The sequence below is a fragment of the Uranotaenia lowii genome, chromosome 2, assembly GCF_029784155.1.
Source record: "Uranotaenia lowii strain MFRU-FL chromosome 2, ASM2978415v1, whole genome shotgun sequence".
NCBI classification, from domain to species: Eukaryota; Metazoa; Arthropoda; class Insecta; order Diptera; family Culicidae; genus Uranotaenia; species Uranotaenia lowii.
Genome location: NC_073692.1, coordinates 165,308,711 through 165,331,775, shown reverse-complemented (window position 1 = coordinate 165,331,775; position 23,065 = coordinate 165,308,711). Strand labels below are relative to the sequence as shown.

The 23,065-nt window shown below is 36.5% G+C and overlaps 1 protein-coding gene across 3 annotated transcripts; it reads left to right on the top strand.

Moving 5' to 3' along the window:
• Positions 1 to 8,404: 8,404 nt before the first annotated feature.
• On the top strand, positions 8,405 to 12,290 carry LOC129745680 (importin subunit alpha). 3 transcript variants are annotated; one of them, XM_055738950.1, is made up of 4 exons: positions 8,405 to 8,646; positions 8,743 to 8,817; positions 10,344 to 11,756; positions 11,853 to 12,290. In XM_055738950.1, exons 2-4 carry the CDS (start codon positions 8,746 to 8,748, stop codon positions 11,946 to 11,948), a joined length of 1,581 nt encoding a protein of 526 aa, XP_055594925.1. In that variant the 5' UTR covers positions 8,405 to 8,646; positions 8,743 to 8,745; the 3' UTR covers positions 11,949 to 12,290. The 3 variants fall into 3 exon arrangements, with proteins under 3 accessions (XP_055594925.1, XP_055594926.1, XP_055594927.1); XM_055738951.1 differs by having other exon boundaries at positions 8,736 to 8,817; XM_055738952.1 differs by having other exon boundaries at positions 8,721 to 8,817.
• The last annotated feature ends 10,775 nt before the right edge of the window (positions 12,291 to 23,065 follow it).

The following is a 23,065-nucleotide window of genomic DNA, read 5'->3' as shown; positions in this document are numbered from 1 at the left end:
CATTGCGTGTCGGAAACTCTCTTATACGCAGAGAGCAAAACTCTATCTGCTGACCAACGAAAAAGCTGAATGCCGCAAACTGCTGTTTGTTCTACGAAGAGCGGATGATGAGAGCTGCACACACTGTGGGGCGCAGACGGAAACCATATGTCACAAGTATAGTGAATGCAGCAGACTGAATCAAGCCTTCAATATGCTACAACTGAAACTGAATGAAGTCATCAACCATAGAAAACAATGGACAGCTACTACAACCAGTGTTGCCAAATATTAATCGGCAAAAAAGAACTAAAATATTGAATTATTTTTGCAAGTACATCACTTTCATTGATGATTGTAGTGGAATAATTAATACTCAAAGTTTAAATTTTCATTTGGAGCTAGAATAATGACCATGAAATGTGATTTTAAAACACTTACTAATAAATAAATTAAAAAAAAAAAATATTTTAGTTGAAATTTGCCCAATTTTCCGCAATGTGTGTGAAAATTACATTCTTGACAACATGTCAACACACACTAAGATTTTCAATCGATTCCAAGCAAAAAAAAAATGCTGAAAACGTTCAGCCATTCTAATTTCTGCTCAAAAACAAGCAAACATTCTCCGTTTCGCTTATTTTTTCCAGAACTTGCAGAAAAACAAGCTAACAAACTTGGATTTTTTGTTGATAAATCAAATATAAAAGCAGGAAACTTTTTTAATGTTTTATGAATGTTTGATGGCATAAAGCACATAAAAAACACATTAGAATCGTAAATTCTAAGAACAATTAGTAAGATAATTAATCAAAATTGGATTTTGTGCACTCAATCCGTGGGTGTAAAAATATTTGAAACAGGAATGCGGAGAGCTTCTGGATTCAAAATTTGAACGGAAATTATCGATGGAACATCTTCTGAAGGACAACTATCGCCTGAGACATGCACTCCAATCGGTTGTTTCGTGCATGTTTCTTTTTGTAAATTGAGGAAAAAACCGGGAAAATTTCAAACCGCAAATCAAAATATAGTACGAACAATACCAAAATTTACTGCCATTGCAATGCATTGGTCGGCTGCTTTGGCTGATCCGGTGCATGCCTGCTCAATTCCGACTTTCGCTTTTCTCCGATCATCGACCATCCTCCAAGTGTCATCCGACATCCATTCACTTCTTCTTTACATGCAACACTAAAAGTGATCGTCCCTTTAAAGTTGACTTCGTGGTCTCATCGGCGATCAGACACCGGATGAGATCACAACCGAATTTAATTCTTTGTTAGGGTTTTCTCCGATTCAAGTAATTTAAATGAGGAAAATGACCATCACGAATCATACCAGTAGTGTTGGTTTTGCTCTTGAGCTTAATGTGATCCATTTTGAAAAGGATCAAGTTAATAATTTGCAAATTCTTGAAAAGGCTCGTCTTATGTCAAAATTGAACCTTATCGAAAATCTTCTACCAATTTTCTTCAAAATATTATGGAATGTCGTCGTTGTCACGGCACTGAAAATTGTAGGATGAATGCCAGATGCAAATTTGCGGCTCATTCGATCATGAAAAATCGAAATGCCTTTTTGGTGGTGATAAACCACAAACAAGTGTGCGAATTGCACAGGTAATCATTCCTCTAATTCAATTTAATGTCCCGTTAGGGCAAAAATTATTGCTTCAAGGAAAAATCTCAAAGTTGACAGAAAAGTTTCTTCTCCTCTTTCCGCTTTTTCGTCTTTACACGGCAGGCCGGCAAACAATCTGCCTGTTCGCGGTCAGCATCGGCCTACTTTAGAATCATCTTGGTAATGTTCGAAGTGATTTTGATGTTACCTGGGCTGATTCAGCGCCACAGACTCGTCGTTTAACGTTCTCAGAGGTGGTTGAAAATAGGTTGCCTGATTCGGGTATAACTAATGGGGAAAAAACAAGTCTCCACGTACATGCGAAGGCTTGGGAAAGTCCCAGAAATTCAAATACCTTTTCTTCTTCTTCATTTTCTGATCCTAACAATTTTGTTGATTTCGGTGAGGTTATTGAGGAAAAATAAAATTTTTGCATCAAAATTTAATGGAAATGATGCAACTTATGTTGAAAGCAAATTCAATGTTTGAAGCTTTCCAAACTTCTTTTAATTATGCTAGCAAAATTGTTATGACTTTGTAAATTACCTCATGGATCCAAATAGATGTTTAAATATTATGAATTGGAACGCTAGATCTTTGCTGGCTATCCAAGATGAGTTTTTCTTGTTTTTTAAAACTCAAAACACACATATTGCTGCCATCACTGAAACTTTTTTAAGGTCTTAGAAACAATTGGAATTGAATTAGAAACTTCTATGAGGAAAATTATAATTGTTGCCGCATATTCGCCTTTCCAATGTAACGGTGAACAGAAACATTTTTTGAAGAGAGAATTACAAAAAAATCACTTGAAATAAGTCTAATTTTTTTAAATTATTGGTGACTTTAATGCCAAACACCAATCTAGGAATAATATTTCATCAAATTCTAATGGGAATATTTTATTAAATGACTGCGCTGCAGGTTATTATACTGTTGAATATCCTAATGGACATACTTGTTTCTCTTCGATTAGAAATCCTTCCACATTTAATTTTTTCTAACGGATTTAGGCGAGTATTGTAGTCAATTAGTTACTCATGCGGACCTCGATTCAGACCACCTTCCAGTAACTTTTTATTTATCCCAAAGTCCCATTGAAAACCCTTTAAAATCAACATTTAACTTTCAAAAAGCTGTCTGGGAGCGATATAAGAATTTTATTGAACGTAAATTGTAAACGTTCCACTGAGTTCAATAGAAGATGTTGATTTGGTTGTAGAAAATTTGACAACTTCAATAGTCAATGCTAAAGCCGCTTCAATACCCAAAGTTAAACATAATCAACCTTGGATCGATGATGGTCTTCAGTTTTTGATACTACTGAAAAACATTCGTCGACGACAATTTCAACGAACTAGAGATCCTTATTTAAAATTTATGTAGGTCGTAACTTCAAAAAGGGATAAAACGTGCGTCGTTTAAATTTTATTCGTAGCGATAATTTTGCAAAAGCAGTAGAGGACATAAAACCCTACTCAAAGCCATTTTGAAAATTATCTTAAATTCTGAAAAAAAAAGCCCCAGAAGCCAATTCCTAATTTGAAAGATGGAGATAAACAATATGAATCTGCTCATGATTTTAAACGTTGTGAGTCCAATTGATGCTCAAATTTCCCTTGAATTTGATTATATTCCGTCTAAGCTAAATATACTTGAAAGACAAATATTGATGAACTTACATGAAAACATGAAAACTTCAAAAGGAAGATGGGATTTTTTACATACTTATTCAAAAAAATCCGGAAAGCACTTTAAATTTTTAAGTTGAAATCTTCAATAAATGATTACACTTGGCTTATCTTCCCAATAAATGGAAGAATGCCGAAGAAGCTTCAATTATGAAACCCGGAAAAAGTGCTTCAGAGCCTTCAAGTTATCGACCAATTAGTTTTCTTCCTTCTTTAAATAAACTATTTGAGAGAGTTATTTTGAATAGAATGATGATTCACATTAATCAGAATTCTATTTTCCCTTGTGGTCAATTTAGTTTTCGTCATGGAGATTCTCAATTTATTTTTTTTAAACAGCTTCAAAAGATCTACAAAAGGTAACAAATTTCATTTGAAGATAAAGCATGGACTGTGTGAACAGCTTTATATGAGCAAACCTTACTAGTGCACCCCTTGATAAGCTTAAATAATTTGGCAGCTTCGAATTTTTCCAGTCGGGAAAGTTGATTCAATCTCCGCATAAATCAGGTAAGAAGTTTTCCACGCTATGAGTAACGGTTTTTGCAATTTAGAAGCTAGCTCAGATTCAAACAAGCTAGCTAACTAGAGCTAGAGGTCGTGATTGCGGTTTTATGCGTTCGAGGTTGCGGATGAATAATTGGGTGCATTGGTGCATTACTGAGTCCAGAGTCCAGCCAAAAGCAACGCAGCGAAGCAGTTCGGAGTTTCTATCTGGCAGACACTTTATCTTCCGGTTCCCAAGCCCAGCATCAGTTACCTTGTTGAAGCTGTGTTGTGAACTATGTCTGTATACGGAATCAGCCGGAACCCTCCGTTGTCGTCCCAAGTTTGAAATGGTCATGGACAGACAGATGTGCTGCTGGCTGATGTTACCCCAACCAGCTCATTGCAAACTGCATCATATTTCGCCTCAACTGTGGCGCGGCGTCTGATGCAATACTTTTCATATCGAGATGGAATTATTCAAATTTATCTAGGATATAAATTTCGTCCATTTTCTCAGACACTCTCCGAAAAAAGGGGAGCGAGCATAAACTGAGGGACCCTCTGGCGACAGACACCCAACTCTGAAGGCAGCAGCATCCAAGCCGAGAAGAAAGCATTTCATTTTATGCGAAATGGGTATGTCTTATGTTCATGCCTTCTTGTTCTAGAGGGGCTTTCCTTCTAGTGTTAGCCATAGGGTAGATTGTGATTCTTCATCCTTGGCCTTTTGGCGCATCAGGATGCGGAAGCCCTGACCATGGAATTTTGTGCATCGAAAATAAGACATAAGAAATGTCTGCTTTATCTTAGAACGTTTTCTTTGGCGCGCTGCTCTGCTATACTAACTACGGCAACGAGTAGTCCAGCTCTTGGGTGATGAATGCGGCATACATTATTTATTTCTCCAGTGTAGCAATTTCATTACGAATTCATAATTTCAAGGGGCGATATTTATCATTTGCAGTTGTGAATGGGGTGTCTGGGGAGCGTTTTGGCCCACTTGCAAATCGATACATTGTCAGATTTCTATCACTATACACAGCGATGCTGGCATAAATATTTGAAATGACTGCATGCGCCAAGAAATTGATATTACCGAATGTGTTAGTGAATTAGAATCTATGAAGAAAGAGCGGCGACCTGACTGGGGCCATACTCCAGCTTTGTGCCAGGCATAAGAAAAATTTTAATTCCGAGAAATGTAAAAATAAGGGAATGTTTTGCAAAGATTAGAATAGTTAAATTTAATCGATAAATAAGGCCGCAACCAATTTTAAATCCTTCTTTTGTCACTCGGAGTTGGAACATCACATGGGGGTATGATAACAAATAATGCGAACAATAATAAATTGGTATAATATAAGTTCTAATACACCCTCTACAATGCCTATATAAACACACCTTAATCGAGTCATTTTTTAGCGAAATTTGAATGACCTCAATAACACAAAAGTTAATAAAACTCCCATCTTTTGAAGGTTGTGTTTTGATCATGTAATTTTTTGGATATTTAATAAACTTAACGAAATTCGAAACTTTTATAAAAATACTTTAAATACTTTTTCGGAAAATTCGAAGGAGGGGGGGAGAAGAAGAATATGACATTTATTACGGCCTTATTGAAATCCAGTTACAAAAACGACTTTTGAGTAATAAATTTTAGATTGAATTTTGATTGTAGGGATGAAAGTAAGAAATCAAAATAAATTTCATAAATCTAGACAATCGAATGTGTTTATAATCTAAGATTTTCAAACCTATCCTTATCGAATGTCGAAATAGAGTTTTGAAATATTTATTGTTTAATTATTGTTAAATGTTTGTTGATCTAGCAAAGCGTGGGCCTTTTAGTTCAAGGTTGCCAGAATTTTTCCAGAACGCAAACGGGCCGGGCTATTTTATCCGGACATAAGATTTCAAAATGTTCAACACAAAAGCCGTGCATATTTGGACAAAACCAAGAAATTTTGCAACTAAAATCAAGGAAAAAGCGCTTGAAACAATGCTTTTTCATCGAAACACATCAGCAGATTTGAATCATATTAGAGGCTTCCAAAAAACCATTCATGATTATTTAGATAAAACTTGCTTAGAAAAAAAGTTTTTGAATGCAAAACAAAAAAATCTAACAACTCAATCTGAATTTTTGGTTGATTTTGGAAATAAGGTAAATAAAGCTGGGCCAAATCCGGGCTATTGTCAACGAGTTCTGGGCATCCGGGTCGGACCGGATTTTTTCAAAGTTTTGTATCAAATATCTGAACAACTCCGGGTAAAACCGGGCAATCTGACAGGTTTATTATAGTTACACAGATTGCTTCAGGTTAAGAATATTATTAAATTGAAAATTGAGGTCTTCAGTGAAAAAATCATCAATCGACACTGAATTTAAAAATAAATTTTCATTTGGATTGAGATTTTTTTCAGATGGTGCGCACAGCGATTCTAATTTGATAAAATCATGTTCCCAAACTCATGGAATCAACTGCTTAGCTTCGTTCATTATCGATCTTTTTTGTAATATTGTTTCTATTGAAGGTTAAATTATTACACTCGAAGACCACGTTTCGATTACAATAATTATTATAATAAAAAACATATTAATCTAAAAATAACCTTCCATTTATTAGGGTGTATTAAGCCATTGAAATCCAATAATTTTTCGCGGAAATTTTTCACGGAAGTTTGGTTTTATAATTTCGAACACTCAAAAACTTTAAAGATAAGGAAAATTTTGGACATTTTCATATTGGTTGTTACCTTTAGACCTAACTGACATTTTTTTTAAATTGAAAAAAAAAACAAACAATAATTTCTACGGTTATTGATAAGCTTTCGAAAACTTTTCATTTTTGTGTTTGCACATGTTTTTAAGCTTCTCTTAGCTGTTGCTTTCGACAACTGCTGTGTAGTTTCTAGTTTAGTATGGTATGATAGATTAATTTATTTGAAACATTCTATTATTCCGATTTTAGTAAACCCAATCTAAAGGTAAACATGTTGTTCTTCGAACAGTTATCGTTCAGTAATAATCTTAACCTTTTTTTTGTAAATTTGAGGGATACGCCCTCCCCCCTCCGCCGCTCCTTGGTAGGAAACACCCCACGAGAATTTTTTTCTGGGGAAGATCCGGAGCAATCGTGAAAGATATAATATCTAAATCAAATCCTCGAGCTTCCCGATTTCATCCAGATCACTTCAGAATGGTGAACTATGTTGCAAATTATCAATTTAGAATTCAAATTTCAAGTTATAGGATGCTTAATCGCTTGGCGCACAGCACCTGGCACTCGGATAGTTTGCAGAAATGAATGCTCAGCGGAAACATCAATATCGCGTGAGCTTTCATTACGTCGTATGAAACATCTTAAGAATTCACAGAAAATTGCTGCAAAAGTTATCAAAACAACTTTAAAATCTGTATTTCACATAGATGTACCGGAAGCATTGAGAAATAAATCGCCTTAAGGTATGCAGTAACGTGATCCCCCAACTCCGACATTTTTTATCAACAACAGGAATACTAGATAGATTCAAAAATGTTGTTCCCCATTTAATTTTTTTTTTTGAAAAATTTGCTATGTTTTGCTGTTCAACTTTGAATGTAAAAAAGATATTTTTTGCTTCGATTATAGTCGTTTTACCATATATATGGCATTCGCGACTTTATATCAACGTTGCAGTTAACGGAAGTTACTGAAAAACATCCGGTACAACTGTGTTCAGGAGGTAACTGACTTGCCAACTGAGATTTATCACAAGCCCGTTTATAAAAGATGTTTTTTAAAGTTACCGCCATAATGTGTTTACTTAAATAATTTTATTTCCTTTAATTCCTTGGATGTCAAGCCAAACATCCTTCTGATATGTGTACATTCAAAATGTACAGGTCGTGTAACGTACCTACTGTTCAACGTAGCTGATAACTGATGAAAATTTTATGCTGGTTGAAAGTCTCAAATAAACTTTTTCTTAAGCTACTGATATTAATTTTGAAATATGAATATGGCTGACTATAGACTTTATATTATATAAAGCCACAAACTACTTAAAAGTTTTGAAATTCATATTTCACGTGTGCTTTCATTACGTCGTATGAAACAAAATGTAAACACACAGTTTTAGAACGAAAAAATACAAAAACTGACATAAACTAGTCGTAAGTTCATTCCATTTAGAATATTTGTAGCCAGGATAACATATTCTATATGTAAAATGCAAATTTTAAAGTTGTTTTTATAACTTTTTCAGCAGTTTTCTGTAAATTTTCAAGATGTTTCTTATGACGTAATGAAAGCTCACGCGATGTATTTGTTGGTTCTGAATATTCTAAGTACTGTAAATTTAACATTTTGATTTGTTTTTAGATTATTTTTGACCATCATCATTGAATAAACCGTTCCTATGAGGAATAGTCAAACTTTTAAAACTATATCGATTTTATATCGATTATTTTTCGATTAATTTGCAAAACCTCATTTGCACCATGCAGATACCTTGCCACCCGACAGCTGACTTTCGCGCGCCGCTACTCCGACAGCTGTATCAGCTCAGCGCCTGCACCACTACTATCAAAGTAAACGGCGATTTAATTTTTTGAAAACTGTTCGTTGACGATTCTGCCTGTTGCTTCCTTTTCTTCTCGATTGCAAAATAGCGGATCAAACGGTTGTTCGGCTGTAAGCGAGCGAGTCGTGTCCTTTTGTTGTGTCCGCAAGGATTAAAAAGAAGCAGCTTCTTTTGCGCAACTAGTTAGATATTTTTTAAATTTCATTTTCTTAAACTGTTTCGGAAGAAGCCGGAAGTGCCTTTACGTGTGTTTTTATAATTAAGTTTCTTTTTAATAAATTTTTCCGATAATTTGGTAAGCCACATTTTTTTTTGCTTACATTTCCAATAGTTTCTAAAATTGAGGTTAGAACGATTGTTAAAAAATAGGTTTCATCTATTTTGCCCCTAGATCATGGATGCAGAAAACGCAGGAGCCCCTCAGAATCGGTTGTCGGCCTACAAACATGGAGCTAAGAGCAATGCGGTAAGTCGCACTTGACTTCCATCAAGAGGGTTTTAGGGGGTGATGGAATCGAATCTTTCAATTGGTACTTACTGTTACAATGTAGACCTTATTTTGCTCTCATTCCATTTACTAAGAGCCATTTCCAATCATATTAATCGGAATGTGATGTTCCTATTATTCTTAAATTCCCGATCTTATTGAAATTTTCCTTTCGTTTCAATTGCTCTGCTGTTTTCATTTTTAAAATAAGGAGAACTTATTTTTATGCTCTAATATAACAATACTGTTTTTAAACGTTCATACTTTTCCATAAACATATTTCATTAGGCAACTCATGTTTGATGATTGAAAATTCAAAAATTAAAAAATACAACAATCAAAACCTTTTGTTCACCAAGGTGAATTAAAAATAATAGATTTATTTTGTTCAAGAGATTTTAAATCATACTATTTATTCATCTCATAAATGATTTTATAATCTTATTTAGAACTGCATTCCGTACCTGAAAACTGAACTCTCGAACCTAATATCTACTGACTAAGGCTGTTCATTATCAATTAATAATATGATACAAAATCTGTGATTTATGAATTGATCCCTATGTCTGAAAATCGAAATTCAATTTTGCTGTTTAAATATGAAATATGAATCTACATTTTGAAGTTTTTACTTTACCTATCTGGAATCTGAAGCTTAAATCTAAATTTAAATTAAAAACCTGAAAATTCTAAACCCAAAATCTGTATCAGATATTGAAATTAAATCTGATATCTGAGTCTAAAACTTAAATCTGAAACCTAGAATCTGAACATGAAATTTGAATTCCGAAATCTGAGTTTTAAATATGAATCCGTATCTTAAATCTAAATCTGAAATCTAAATTTCAAATCTAAATCATAAATCTGAACTTCGATCCGATATTTGAATCTAAAATATAAATCTTAATTTGAAATCTGGATCTGAAATCTGAATCTCAACCTGAGCTCTAAATCTTAAATCTGAATCTGAAATTTGGATCTTAAAACTAATGTCAAATCTTGTGAATCTGAATCTGAAATTAGAATCTTAATGCTTGATCTGAAATCTAAATCTGAGTTAGAAAACTGAAGCTTAATCTAAAATCTTAAACCGAAATTTTAATTTGAATTTTCTTACTGAATCAAAATCTGACATTTAAATATAATCTGAATATTTAATCCGAAATGAAATCTAAATAATCCTATTCCAAACCTGCATCTGAATATGAAATTTGAAATAAGAATCACAAATCCCAAATCGAATTCTTCAATCTATAATAAAAATGACTTAATAGTAGGTATTACATTGTTATCTCAATCTGAATTATGGAAGTGCAAAAACTGAAATCTAAATTTTAAAATGAAATCAAAATTCAAAATCAAAAAAGTAAACTATCTTTTATGCGGATTTATTTTACTTTAAATATTGCTTAAAAGATATTTAATCATGTTTAATTCAATTTCACGTTACCACAAATATGAACTAAAATTAATTTCTTTATTGGCTCGCAACTTCAAATTAATAGGAAATGCGTCAAAGACGCCACGAAGTAACGGTAGAGCTTCGCAAGAACAAAAAGGAAGACCAACTGTTCAAGCGTCGTAACATCAACAACGATGAGCCAACGGTCACCTCGCCGCTCCAAGAAAACAATGCCCAGAGCCCGATCGTGCTCAAGTTTGAGGAAATCATTAGCCACATCAACAGTGGCAATGCCCAGAAGGAGTTTGTGGCTGTGCAAACGGCCCGTAAAATGTTGAGCCGTGAGAAAAATCCTCCCATTGATAAGATGATCGGCTTGGGTCTGGTGCCGATCTGTGTGAAATTTTTGGAGAAGAGTGACCGGGTAGATTTACAGTTTGAAGCTGCCTGGGCTTTGACAAACATTGCCTCAGGAACGACGGAACAGACAAAGGCCGTGATCGATGCGGGAGCCGTTCCCAGATTCATCGATTTGCTAAGTTCCCCTTCGCCAAATGTGGCTGAACAAACAGTATGGGCCTTGGGTAATATTGCCGGTGATGGTTCGAAAGCACGAGATATTGTGCTTGAATACAGCAGCGTAGAAGCCATTATTTATCTGGTACAGAATCCAAACACGCAGCTATCGTTCCTTAGAAACATTGTTTGGTTGATGTCTAACTTGTGCCGGAACAAGAACCCTCCGCCTCCGTTTATTCGAGTTGAACCGATGATCCCCATTCTGTCACGACTGTTAGAGCATGAAGACTCCCAGGTGCTTGCTGATGCATGTTGGGCGCTGTCCTATGTCACCGACGACGAGGCGGTTAAGATCGAACCCGTGGTAGCGTCGGGGGCTGTTCCACGATTAGTACGTTTACTGTCCTGTGACAATCCGGCTATCATCACCCCAGCATTACGAAGTGTGGGCAACATCGTCACCGGAAATGATTCTCAAACTGACGCCGTTCTACAGGCCGGTGCTCTCATGAACTTGGGTAAACTTCTGCGGAATAGCAAAAATAGCATTGTTAAGGAAGCTGCCTGGACTCTCTCGAATATCACAGCCGGAAATCAACAACAGATTGCACAAGTATTCGAATCAGGAATCCTACACATTCTGATTGAAGTGCTCATTAAAGGTGATTTTAAATCACAAAAAGAGGCAGCATGGGCCATTACCAATACGACGACCGGTGGCTCGACCGAACAGATTATCCAACTGGTGGAAAAGTATCCAATGATGAAACCCTATTGCGACCTGTTGGACGCAAAAGATAGCCGAATAGTCAGAGTAGTACTGAGTGGTATTAAAAATATCTTCTCTATGGCTGAAAAAATAGGAGGAACGGAAAATTTGTGCACGCTTTTCGAAGAAATCGGGGCCCTCGATAAACTAGAAGCGCTACAAAATCACGAAAACGAGGAGGTCTACAAGGAAGCTTTCATGCTCATTGAAACCTATTTCACAGATGCAGTGAGTAATTTCATTTACTAATTCCTGATCAACTCTATGAAAGGTTATCAATATAATTCGAGATACACTAAACTATACATCGTTATTTCTTTTCAGGAGGATGTAAATCCCGAGTGTGCCCCCAAAGAGGTGAATGGAGCGCTCGAGTTCAACCCGAGTGCGCAGCAGAATGGGGAAAAGTTCTCCTTTTAACGAAAAAGGGAGTCGAAAAACATCAACAGTTGGCACAATACCCTTACAGAAAGCATTCGCATCAGTCGAAAAAAAAAATATAAAAACCATTTCAGTAAATCATCCTATAATAGCAAAAAGTGAGATCAAGACTGCGCAAATTTGTGGATAGAAAGTTTTCCCATCATGCTTTCGCGAACTTTATATGCACTACGAAGGCACCCTTGTCGTGTTTTTTTTTTATTTCGAATATCTCCCGTTCGCCAGGCCAAATCGGACCGTTTCGTTAGGCTTTAGTGATAAATTGAATTGAATGTACTTTCTTTTGATACCGGCTATTAAAAGTAAGCTATACCTTTGTTATATAGATCGACTTTCCTTTGCGATGACAGTTTTATGATCGAGCATTTATTTATTACAATCACGTTTTTGTTTATGGTGTCTAACTGTTGGATTATCAACACAATGTATTCACCGACCAGAAAATGAATAATGCGAGGAACTGGAAGAGTATGAGGTAAGTAACTCATTAAGCCTATTCCTATATACAAAAGAAAAATAAATTAGCTGCATAGTAGACTATTATTTCTAGGCTGAAATTTAACGAAAAGTACAGAACAAACTGAGGCTGACTTTTGCATACGATTGATTGTAACATTATTTTGATAGTTTCAAACCCACATCTCGTGAACCTACTAAGTACCTTACGTACTGATGTTGTTAACATCGACTAGAATTTCCTTGAATCACGCACATTGCTCACGAGATTTACTCATTTAAAATGCATCGAAGCACAGGACCGGAAAAAGCTTTCACTAACTTTTACCTACGAAACCTACACAACTACTTAAATACATGCCGACGACATCCATGAAGGGGGCAACAGGAAACAAACTGGGGAGCACTGTTTTTCCACACAGTTCTCCGGAAGTTCTTCCTTTGGTGCTGCGGTGCAAACGAAAGTTAAGGGATGACAAAGTTTTTGCAGACCTCCCAGGATGTTAGCTAGCGAGCAGAAAAAAATATAGAGGTGGAACCAGCTATGCGTTCTTTACGTTCTAGCTGGTCCAGGCGAGTTAACTTTTTACAAGCGGGGAGGCCAAAGTTGTCCAAACGTAGCTAATCTCGAGCACTATCAAATGAAAACAATTTAAAAGTGCGCAAACTGACCAACCTATCAATTTCCTAACTTAATTTATGAACTGATTTTCATAACCGGTAGCTGTTGTAGGTTGTCTAATCATTTTCTGCGGAATTTTTCAAAATTTGATACTCTTAACCCTTCGTTTCATAAAGTAACAAATTTGCAACAATTAATGTATGGAAAAATGGAAAAATCGTATTTTATTTTAATTTTTTTCTTGATGTACTCATCATTTTCAACTGTTTAAAAAGATTTTTAAGGAAAAATAAAAAAAATCATGAAACGAAGGGTTAAAGCACGTGTAATGTTGAAAGCTGTATTTGAAATCTGCCGAACTAATTATTCAAGTGTTTGCAATCGACATGTACTCAAGTAAAATGGCAGTGAATCCGTGCACACCTTGTTTGCTTTTAAAAGACAAATCAAATCCTCGATAGGATCTCATTTACCCTTCCATTAATAGTAAACTACTTTTTATGTTGTCAAATTCATACGCTACAGATAAAAGTCGTCAGACAAACTTTTTGAATACTTACCTAATAATTAACATCGTATAACTTTCATTAAAAAACGCATAAAAATATGATTAGATACCGACAAAATTCCAAACGCATAACACTACTGATTTTCACACGGGTTTCACAGCCAAATGGGTCAGGAGGACGCAATCATCGCTGCCGCCGTTAACAGCACGTGCTCGGCTAATTTAAATTTCGATGTGATTGATATCGCAAATATAGCAAGTGAAAGCTGAGAAGTGATGGTCAGTTCATGGCAGAATGCATTTCACGATTATTATCTGATGAGTGGTGGAACGAACGGCCATGATGTTTGGAAGCTAAATTCAAACACCTATTGAAGTTACCCGTCACAGAGATTGCTCTCCTCCACTTGTCAGTCGGCTGTCAGGCTCGACTGGAATAGCAGTTGTTGTTTGGCGGTGGTTTGTTCATGATTGCAATTTACCTAATTACCGATTGTTTGTTTTCGGGAAATTTAGATTTTCGACCGGATCTCTGGACGCCTATCAATTGCTCCATGTCTCATCTCATCACAAAGTGATTTGTTGGTTTTGTGGGGCTTTGATTTCGAGTTTTGCCTCAATGGTGTTCATTTGTTTTGATTACACTAGTTTACAAAATTTTAAAAAAATCGTGAACTTGATTAGCTGACCAACATTTTTTATGTAAAATCGAGCGCTGAATCCGAAAATGAAATTCAAAAAAATCTCAGTAGAACCGTTTTTGAGTTATGCTCCAAATATGAAATTTCGAAAAAATTAAAAAAGTACTTGTACTTAGATTAAAATATCTCGGACGGCATAACAGTAATTTGAAATCCCTCTTTTGCATATTGAAGGTGAATAAGTTTTCTATCGATCATCTGAACATTGTTTTTGCGTTTGACCAACAGTATTGCTAATATTAGTGACTTTATGAGAAAAAAAATGATAAAAAACGCATTTTTTTAGAGAAAATTTTGTTTCAACGAAAGTTTTAGACTCGATGGTAACATTTAAAAAATCTGATTTTCTTTTGCGCTTAAATGTCAATTTAAAACAAAGATTTCAAGTGGTTATTTATCAAAATCGGTTGAGAACTGAAGAATCTATGGCTACTTTACCATTACTGTAATTTTTGCAGTTTTTAATAATTTAACGAACCGCAGTACACTTATCATAGTATAGGAAGAATGAAACATGATAAATCTCACTCGCTCCGAGTCAAAATTATTTTTTAGCTTACCAGAAGGTCACATGCCAAGTTTCAGGAAGATCTGACCATAGGGAGGGGTTGCTTAAGTCTCATACGTGAATAAAATTTTGAGGTATTTTGCCCGGAAGGAACGAAAAATACTGGTTTTTCATCAATAACTTTTTTCATCACTAGCTGATTGTTTTTTTATGGTTAATTTTCTTAAAGCCTAAGTTGCGACAAATATTTCTCCCGAAGACTGTAACTCGATTGGATTTGAAACAGAAAAGTTATTGCGGTTCAAAGGCCGCAAATTTTGTCCAACTTCAATGAGTACTTTTTACCCATTGCGTTTTATGCGACAATTTTCGACCAAAATACAATCTTTGAACCGCAATAACTTTTCTGTTTCAAATCCAATCGAGTTACAGTCTTCGGGAGAAATATTTGTCGCAACTTAGGCTTTAAGAAAATTAACCATAAAAAAACAATCAGCTAGTGATGAAAAAAGTTATTGATGAAAAACCAGTATTTTTCGTTCCTTCCGGGCAAAATACCTCAAAATTTTATTCACGTATGAGACTTAAGCAACCCCTCCCTATGGTCAGATCTTCCTGAAACTTGGCATGTGACCTTCTGGTAAGCTAAAAAATAATTTTGACTCGGAGCGAGTGAGATTTATCATGTTTCATTCTTCCTATACTATGATAAGTGTACTGCGGTTCGTTAAATTATTAAAAACTGCAAAAATTACAGTAATGGTAAAGTAGCCATAGATTCTTCAGTTCTCAACCGATTTTGATAAATAACCACTTGAAATCTTTGTTTTAAATTGACATTTAAGCGCAAAAGAAAATCAGATTTTTTAAATGTTACCATCAAGTCTAAAACTTTCGTTGAAACAAAATTTTCTCAAAAAAAACGCGTTTTTTATCATTTTTTTTCTCATAAAGTCACTAATATCAAAAATACTGTTGATCAAACGCAAAAATAGTGTTCAGATGATCGATAGAAAACGTATTCACCTTCAATATGCAAAAGAGGGATTTCAAATTACTGTTATGCCGTCCGAGATATTTTAATCTAAATACAAGAACTTTTTTAATTTTTTCGAAATTTCATATTTGGAGCATAACTCAAAAACGGTTCTACTGAGATTTTTTTGAATTTCATTTTCGGATTCAGCGCCCGATTTCACATTGGAAATGACCTTCAGTTTACTGAGTTCAAAAATGCTGTAAACTAGTGTTATTAATCGGATTGAATTGCAAATTATTTGCTTATTGTGTAACTCTGGATAAGACATTGATTCGCTATGAAATTCATTCACAAACAACTAACCTCAGCCTGAAAAGACCTAATGAAACGGAAATGATGTTTTATCCTGAAGCTTTGTAAAGATGAAAGATTCTGATTTCTTTGAAGCATAACATTGTATGTATTCTCTTTCATGTTTAATGATAAAAACAAGAATCGTATTGAGTAAAACATTCTTGGGAAGTGAATACTTTTAAATTTTAAATTGATGTCTTCAAATCCAGTGTGGCATAGAAACGCTTATCGCTTATTAATCCATTATTCTATTGTTAGTACATGGATTTTTTAACACAAATTTTAGTCAGCTAAAGCAAAATTTTCAAATTTTTAAAAACAATTATTTTTTTTTTGTAAAAATGTGATGCTTAAGATGGGCGATGGTATCGAACAGGAGTTATTCATTCTCTTCTTTAGGAAAACCCGTAAGATCTGTCAAAAGTTGGGGGAAATTTTAGCTGCATTTCACTTGTACCAATGCAAAACCATCACACAAATTATGCAGCGCTTCCATCGCCTATTGACAAAATGTCGATTTCGGAAAAACGTACCTCAAAGTTTTTTTTCGTATTTCTGAATTATCAAAAAACCTTTTTGAGTAAAATTTTGGATTCGGTAACCCCTTAGAGGTTTGAAAAGGATAATTTTGAAAGACCCATTTTATATCATAAAATAAGAATTTAACGGAGCAAAAGTGAGTAACCATATAGGGAAAAAGGAATAAAATCATCGAAATTGGGAAGTAAAACAAGTCAAAATTAAAACATAATATCTGTCCTAAAAATAGTAAAGGCCGCCCACGATGAAATTGCCACACACAAAATTGATTCGCGAAATTCGCGTTTTTATCCGATTGCCATTAAATTTTCAAAGATTGAAAAATAACTATTAAACCTCATTTTACCGTTTTACTCGTATTTTATTTACAGTCCATACGCAAATGCCCGCACCTTTGCCTTAACCTAGGTGTAGGAACCTCTTCGTTAATTTCCACCGTTGTTTTGTTCGGATAGGTAAACAGTAAAACACTCCAAAATGCACGTCCGTCCAGCACACCGTTTACTCACCAACTGCCGTTCTTCGAATCTCTCTCTGTTTCATACCTACCGCATCGTGTCGTTCGATTATCGCCTCTCCCGATCTCAACAAATAACAAATAGTATTAGTAATAGTAATAGTAACAAATATATTTAAAATTTATTTTTGAAATTTGAAAATTCAAGAAAACTTCCATCATTGGACAATTGAGTCGATAAAGGTGGTGATAAAAGGGAATTTAACTAAGATTCCGTCGAAAAATTAAGATCTATAATCATTTGGAAGCAACATAAAAAATATTCTCTTCATACTAAAGTTTTTTACATTGGATTGGTTGAACGTGCTGTTTATTTTGAGAAAAAAACGTATTTGAAACTTTTTTCTGTTTAACATTGAATTGAAATTGAAACCTATGTTCGATTTTTCCAGTGTAAGTCAGTAAACTTTGTAAAAGTTTTCCAAAAAAAAAAAGCGGGACATTTTGAGGAAAAAGCGGGACGGCGGGACATGTCCCGCTTTTGCGGGACGGATGGCAACCCTACCTTAACCCCGGCCATAAGATTCTGCACAACCTGTGAATCAATCGTTTTTGCATGTAAACCCATACTTTCTGGAGTTTCTCGACTGTCTTCACTACCTGGGTCGTTTAAGAAGGTGCTGCTTCATAATCGCCCAGTACTTCTAGATGGGCGGAGCTTCGGAGTGTTGAACATTTTCGGCACGAAATTGACCTTATTGTCCGTATACCACTTCAGCACGTCCTTGGAGTAGTGGCATGAGGCCATATCCGGTCAGAAGATGTTGGGAAGTTGTGGGCCTTCAGGAAAGGAAGCAGCACCTTCTTTTTTTCTATTAGTTGATAACTCAGGTGGTAAATCCTTTTTACGGATTGCATTCCAAGGCACGGCGTCCCCCCAGTTTGCTACTATGGGTCCATGGGTGCAGTTGGACGACTCATGATACAATGCTAAGGAGCATTGTACCCCCTGCCTACGCCATAAAATCCACCTGGGGCCGCTTGACCTTTGTTCCCATTTCGAACTGTTCAGCACACTTTATCTTTAGTGGGGGGAGGCCATTTCGCGCTTCAAGGCTAATACTCGTTTCCGAATCCTCTGTCAGCAAATACCTCATTCCAACACAACCGACGAGTTAGGACCCGACATCTGATCGTGTTAAAAGAGGTCCCCATTTAGCGCAACTACTAACTTTGTGGATCTAGTTCAGAAAGTCCAGAAACACAAAGCGGTTTGTCGACGACACTTTCTCTCTTCGAACACGCAGCAAGCCTCCTAAGTCACGTGTAGGACTCAGACTCCTCCGAACCCTGTAGTGTTGACTAAGTCACCACTTAGCGCAACTAACCAATTTTCAAGTCGGGTGCTTTACTCCCCGAAGCGCAAATCGATCTGTAGACCGCCCTCATCAGGTCGCACTCGCCGTTCAGGCGCATCAATTCCCGAAACGCGTGTCGAACCCTGACACCTCCGGCATACTGTGCCTCACTGACACTGACGTGTTTATCACGTCTCTAAGTGATTGACCCACCATTGGCCACCACTTTGCGCATCAACTCATTTTGCGAGTCGGGTCTTTACCCACCGAAACGCAAAACGAGTTGGCGATCGCTCTCCTTTCGGTCACATCCGCATTTCAAGGTCATGACCCCTAGAACGCGTTTTGGACCTTCACCCTCACACCCGGGTACTGATACCTAAGTACCCGGGTGCACCACTTCTTCCGCGCGGATTTGGCAGATCCGTCGACGGTCTTTAGTGTGTTTAGTGATAGTTCTCTTAGCAGTACATCTGCAATACGCCGGACTTGCAGACACGTTTCCGCAATGGACCACGAGGAGGTAGAACTACTAGCCCAGAGCAGCAGCTTCTGGAGGCACTCTTTCATGTACCAGGAATTTCATGTCACTTATGTTCATGTACTCTTTCATGTACCAGGAATTTATCCGCAAATTTGGACATCTTCTGAGTGCGGACATGCTCCGGAACGCTGAACTTATCCTTGGTCGTGCAAAACTGGTTGCCGGGTATCTGTTTGAAGTCGGCCTTCACATATGTTTCGTCCATGATGCAGCATGTTGAGGTACAACTTCCTGGCACGGGTTTTTGCGGCCTTTTGAACCTTGAACGTTCGAAGCCCTTAGGCCCTCTGGACAAAACTTCGGCTTAGGTGCAGCTTCTTAGCCACATCCCGAACGGAGGCGTTCGGGTTTCGGTTGAAGGCCCCAACTACGCGGTTGTGATTTTTGGTGTTGTACGGAATACTTTTTACTTCACTTCTGGGCTTCCGATCGGTGGTCAATCGTTCCTCGAACCGCTAAATCACTCGCGACACCGTGGAATTCGCGCTAAATTCCCAACGTTTTAGTGATGGAACGATCGAGAGAACCTTGTTCTCGTGATGAAATCGCCAGATTTTATCACGCACGAGTTGTTTTTTCGAATCCATTTCCGCGAGTTTTGATCACATTACTTAAAAACTTGCAGGATGAGAAAAACGCAATATGAACCTGTATCCAACTAAATTTTTATTAAATTCTACCCAACGGTTAAAAAGTTAGAGCAATTTCATAGTGTGGCAATTTCATCGTGGACACCTTTTAACAACTGTCAAATGGGCATTTGCATGGGCATTGATATTTTTTTGTTTTATTAAGTGTTTTAATCAAGGTTTCTGAATAGAAACATTTCAATGTTAGTGTGGGTTCTGCTTTGGACAACGGAAGATCTTCCGGCTTATTGGGAACTGTCACCTGTGAATCCTTCGGATATATTTCTGGAACATCTGGCACTTTACAACCGAAGGGGCTGCGAGGAACTTACGCGCACGTCTGGTCTACGTGGACGCTGACCGGAGAAGGAGGACGGGAAAAGTGCGCATCGCATGAATGCGATGGAATGACGAAGGGAGATAGTGAGAGTGCAACTGATCGACCGACCGATAGCATTGCCGGCTTGCTGCGTCAACACTGAGGCAAAACGCGCATTTTAATATACACGATATATTAGTACTCCACATCCCCGTTCCACTCAAGAAAAAAAAGTATGTAAAATGGAAAAAAAACATGCTATTATTTCTACTGCAGTAATAAAAAGATTTCACAGTGGATGATGTATTCATATTTCCTTCTATATAAGCTGACATTCCTTAATCAATTCACATCATTGCTAACTTGTTCTGCATTCCTCTCTTATGTCTAGGCCTGCAGTTTATACAAAAAGACAAGTAAAAGTTTTAACAAAAAATATTCATATACATATCATGTGAACCGAAGATCATAATCGGTTACATTAGCGAACTATTTTGTTTCAGATTAATTTGATGTTCTCATCATTTAACTACCAAATCAATTACAACTTAATTTTTTTATGCCAAAACAATTCAGCGCGTTTAAAGGCAATTTTCCCAAAAGTCAGTAAAATTCTCTTGAAAATCAGGACGAATCCGAAAAAATCAGTACACTTGGCACCGCTGATTCTGTCCTACTTTTTTGGGTATAAAGTAATTTATTCACACTATTCTTACTTCGGCGTGTCAAATCAGTCAGTCAAATCAAAACAAATAAAAAGATAAGAAAAAGAGTCTAAAAGTAAACAATCGAAAGCGAAAATTTTCAAATTTAATTTGAAATTTGACTAAATCAATACTTGGCTCTGTTCCAGTCGCTCCAGTGATTTAAAAACTCAAGACAGCTGTACAACAAGCTCGTTCCCATCAATGGCATTGAATGAATTAAACCTGTCCAAAATTAAAACCATAGAATTGCTGTCAAAAATGAAAGGTAACTTTTCCATTTGAAGGTAATTGTGTTTAAATTAGATTTTAATGTATTTTTATAATCGTCCAGGTATAACTGGTATAAGGGTGCTCCCAGAACCAAGTCAACAGTGGGTCCTAGTTCGAAAAATACTGGATTACAATTCATCCTACTACCTCTCCTGGCGGACAGAGTTCAATCCGATGGAGTTAATGAGGAATTTAGCAGAGCCTGTCTGCCTCATTACTTGAGGAACAATGTTGAATCCCAACACCAAATCCGCTCTCTGATCGTTCATTGCAGACGAAAAAGAGCCTTGTCTACTGCTTGCAGGTTTCCAACTGATGCACCCGGGCATCTTTCGCTGATCATAATATCAAAGAACACGCTGGTTAATATCGGTAAAAATGACCTGTTGCGTGATTCTGAATCCTGAAACGACATTGTAGTACCTTAGACCAAAACTGTTTCACCTATTTGAGTGTGCTGTAAAGTGCGGAAATAAACAATTTTGTGACCGAAGGCCAAAAACAAATCACCAGATATGTTTACGCTGTTATGTTTGAATAACAAGGCGCTGTTAATCCCACTCCTTTGTTGAACATCAGGCAACTGTCTTGACCATGGAAGGGTAGGGGGGGATGAAGGTGGTTAATTCTTCAGCGCGTAATAACTGACATTTCGAAGCCCCATAGTATTTCAAGAACCGAAGGAGCTGGACTCGAATGATTGTTATCAAAAGCTCCTTTTTTAACAGGTTTCAGGTCATCGCCTCAAGACTTAGCTTACTCTTCATCATACTAAACAGAATTTACAAGGACGACAAAGTGAGATATCTGTTACATAGAAATTATTAGGTAGGATAAATTAGTTGCAACATCTTTTAACGATACATCTTTAACTGCACCTTTTAACGAACTCAACAAGAAATGTCAATCCAAATGTTACGCATTATTCGACTGCCGAAATCTGTCATACTTAATTATAAACCCGATCCTTTGGACCTTCGAAATTTCCATGTGAGGAGTGGAAATATATGCGACATTAATTTACAAATATTATATCAGTTTTCTGCATCTTTACAAAATAAAATTTAACATATTTTTCTGAACCGAAGTTCATCTCGCGAATAATAAATTTCTTGATGTAATCTTTAATGGTGTTCCCATCGACGGTTAACCTCACACTAATTATTTTAACAGATGCTTTGTTTGATTGAACTGACGGATATTTGCGTTAGGATAGCCCTTAAATGTTCTAGTGCAACTGCTTCATTTTGTTCTTGCTGATGGAATTCTTCATCGAACTATAAGATTTACAAAAATCAATAAATTTATAAAACAGTTATTATTCACAAAGCTGAGCTTTACATCTCGCCTAGACTTTAATTGCACTTACATAAGTTTTTATCAAATCACTCATTTTAGAAACTTTCAGGTGGAAGAGCTTAATCGCGCTAAGTGTCTAAACGAACGGTTACTTCATCGTGTCTCAAAAACATAATATAATTAGGAAGAGTTTTTCATCGCACCTGTTAACCATTATTCGTTTCTTTTTTTAACCGTAGTCTTCATCGCGCCAGTCTGTGCAGCCACTAGGCTGGTGTCTACGTCTCCCAAATTTAACTTAGCCTGTTGCCTCTGACAGGAGTTTTCATCGCTTCAGTTCGTTTAAAAAACTTTGACAGTCGAAGGTCTTAATCGCGCCAAATGTTTTCACAAAAAAAACAAAGTTGATTCACAGACGGAAGTCTTCATCGCATCAGTCTTATCAATAACTTTTTTAGGAATTATTGTTCATCGCGCCAAATATTTTAACAAAACAGTAACAGACGGAAATCTTCATCGCGTCTGGTTTCTCAACACAAAGCGGAAGTCTTTATTGCGCCAATTCTAATTTATCCAAGGTGCGCCAAATTTTATTATCAACCAGGCGGAAGTCTTCATCGCGCCTCAAAAAAACTCGTATCAAGCAAGGCGGAAGTCCACATCACGCCAAAACTTTATTATCAACTAGGCGGAAGTCTTCATCGCGCCTCAAAAATTCGTATCAAACTAGGCGGAAGTCCACATCGCGCCTCAACATCATTATCAACTAGGCGGAAGTCTTCATCGCGCCTCGAAAAACTCGTATCAAACTAGGCGGAAGTCCACATCGCGCCTCAATTTCATGC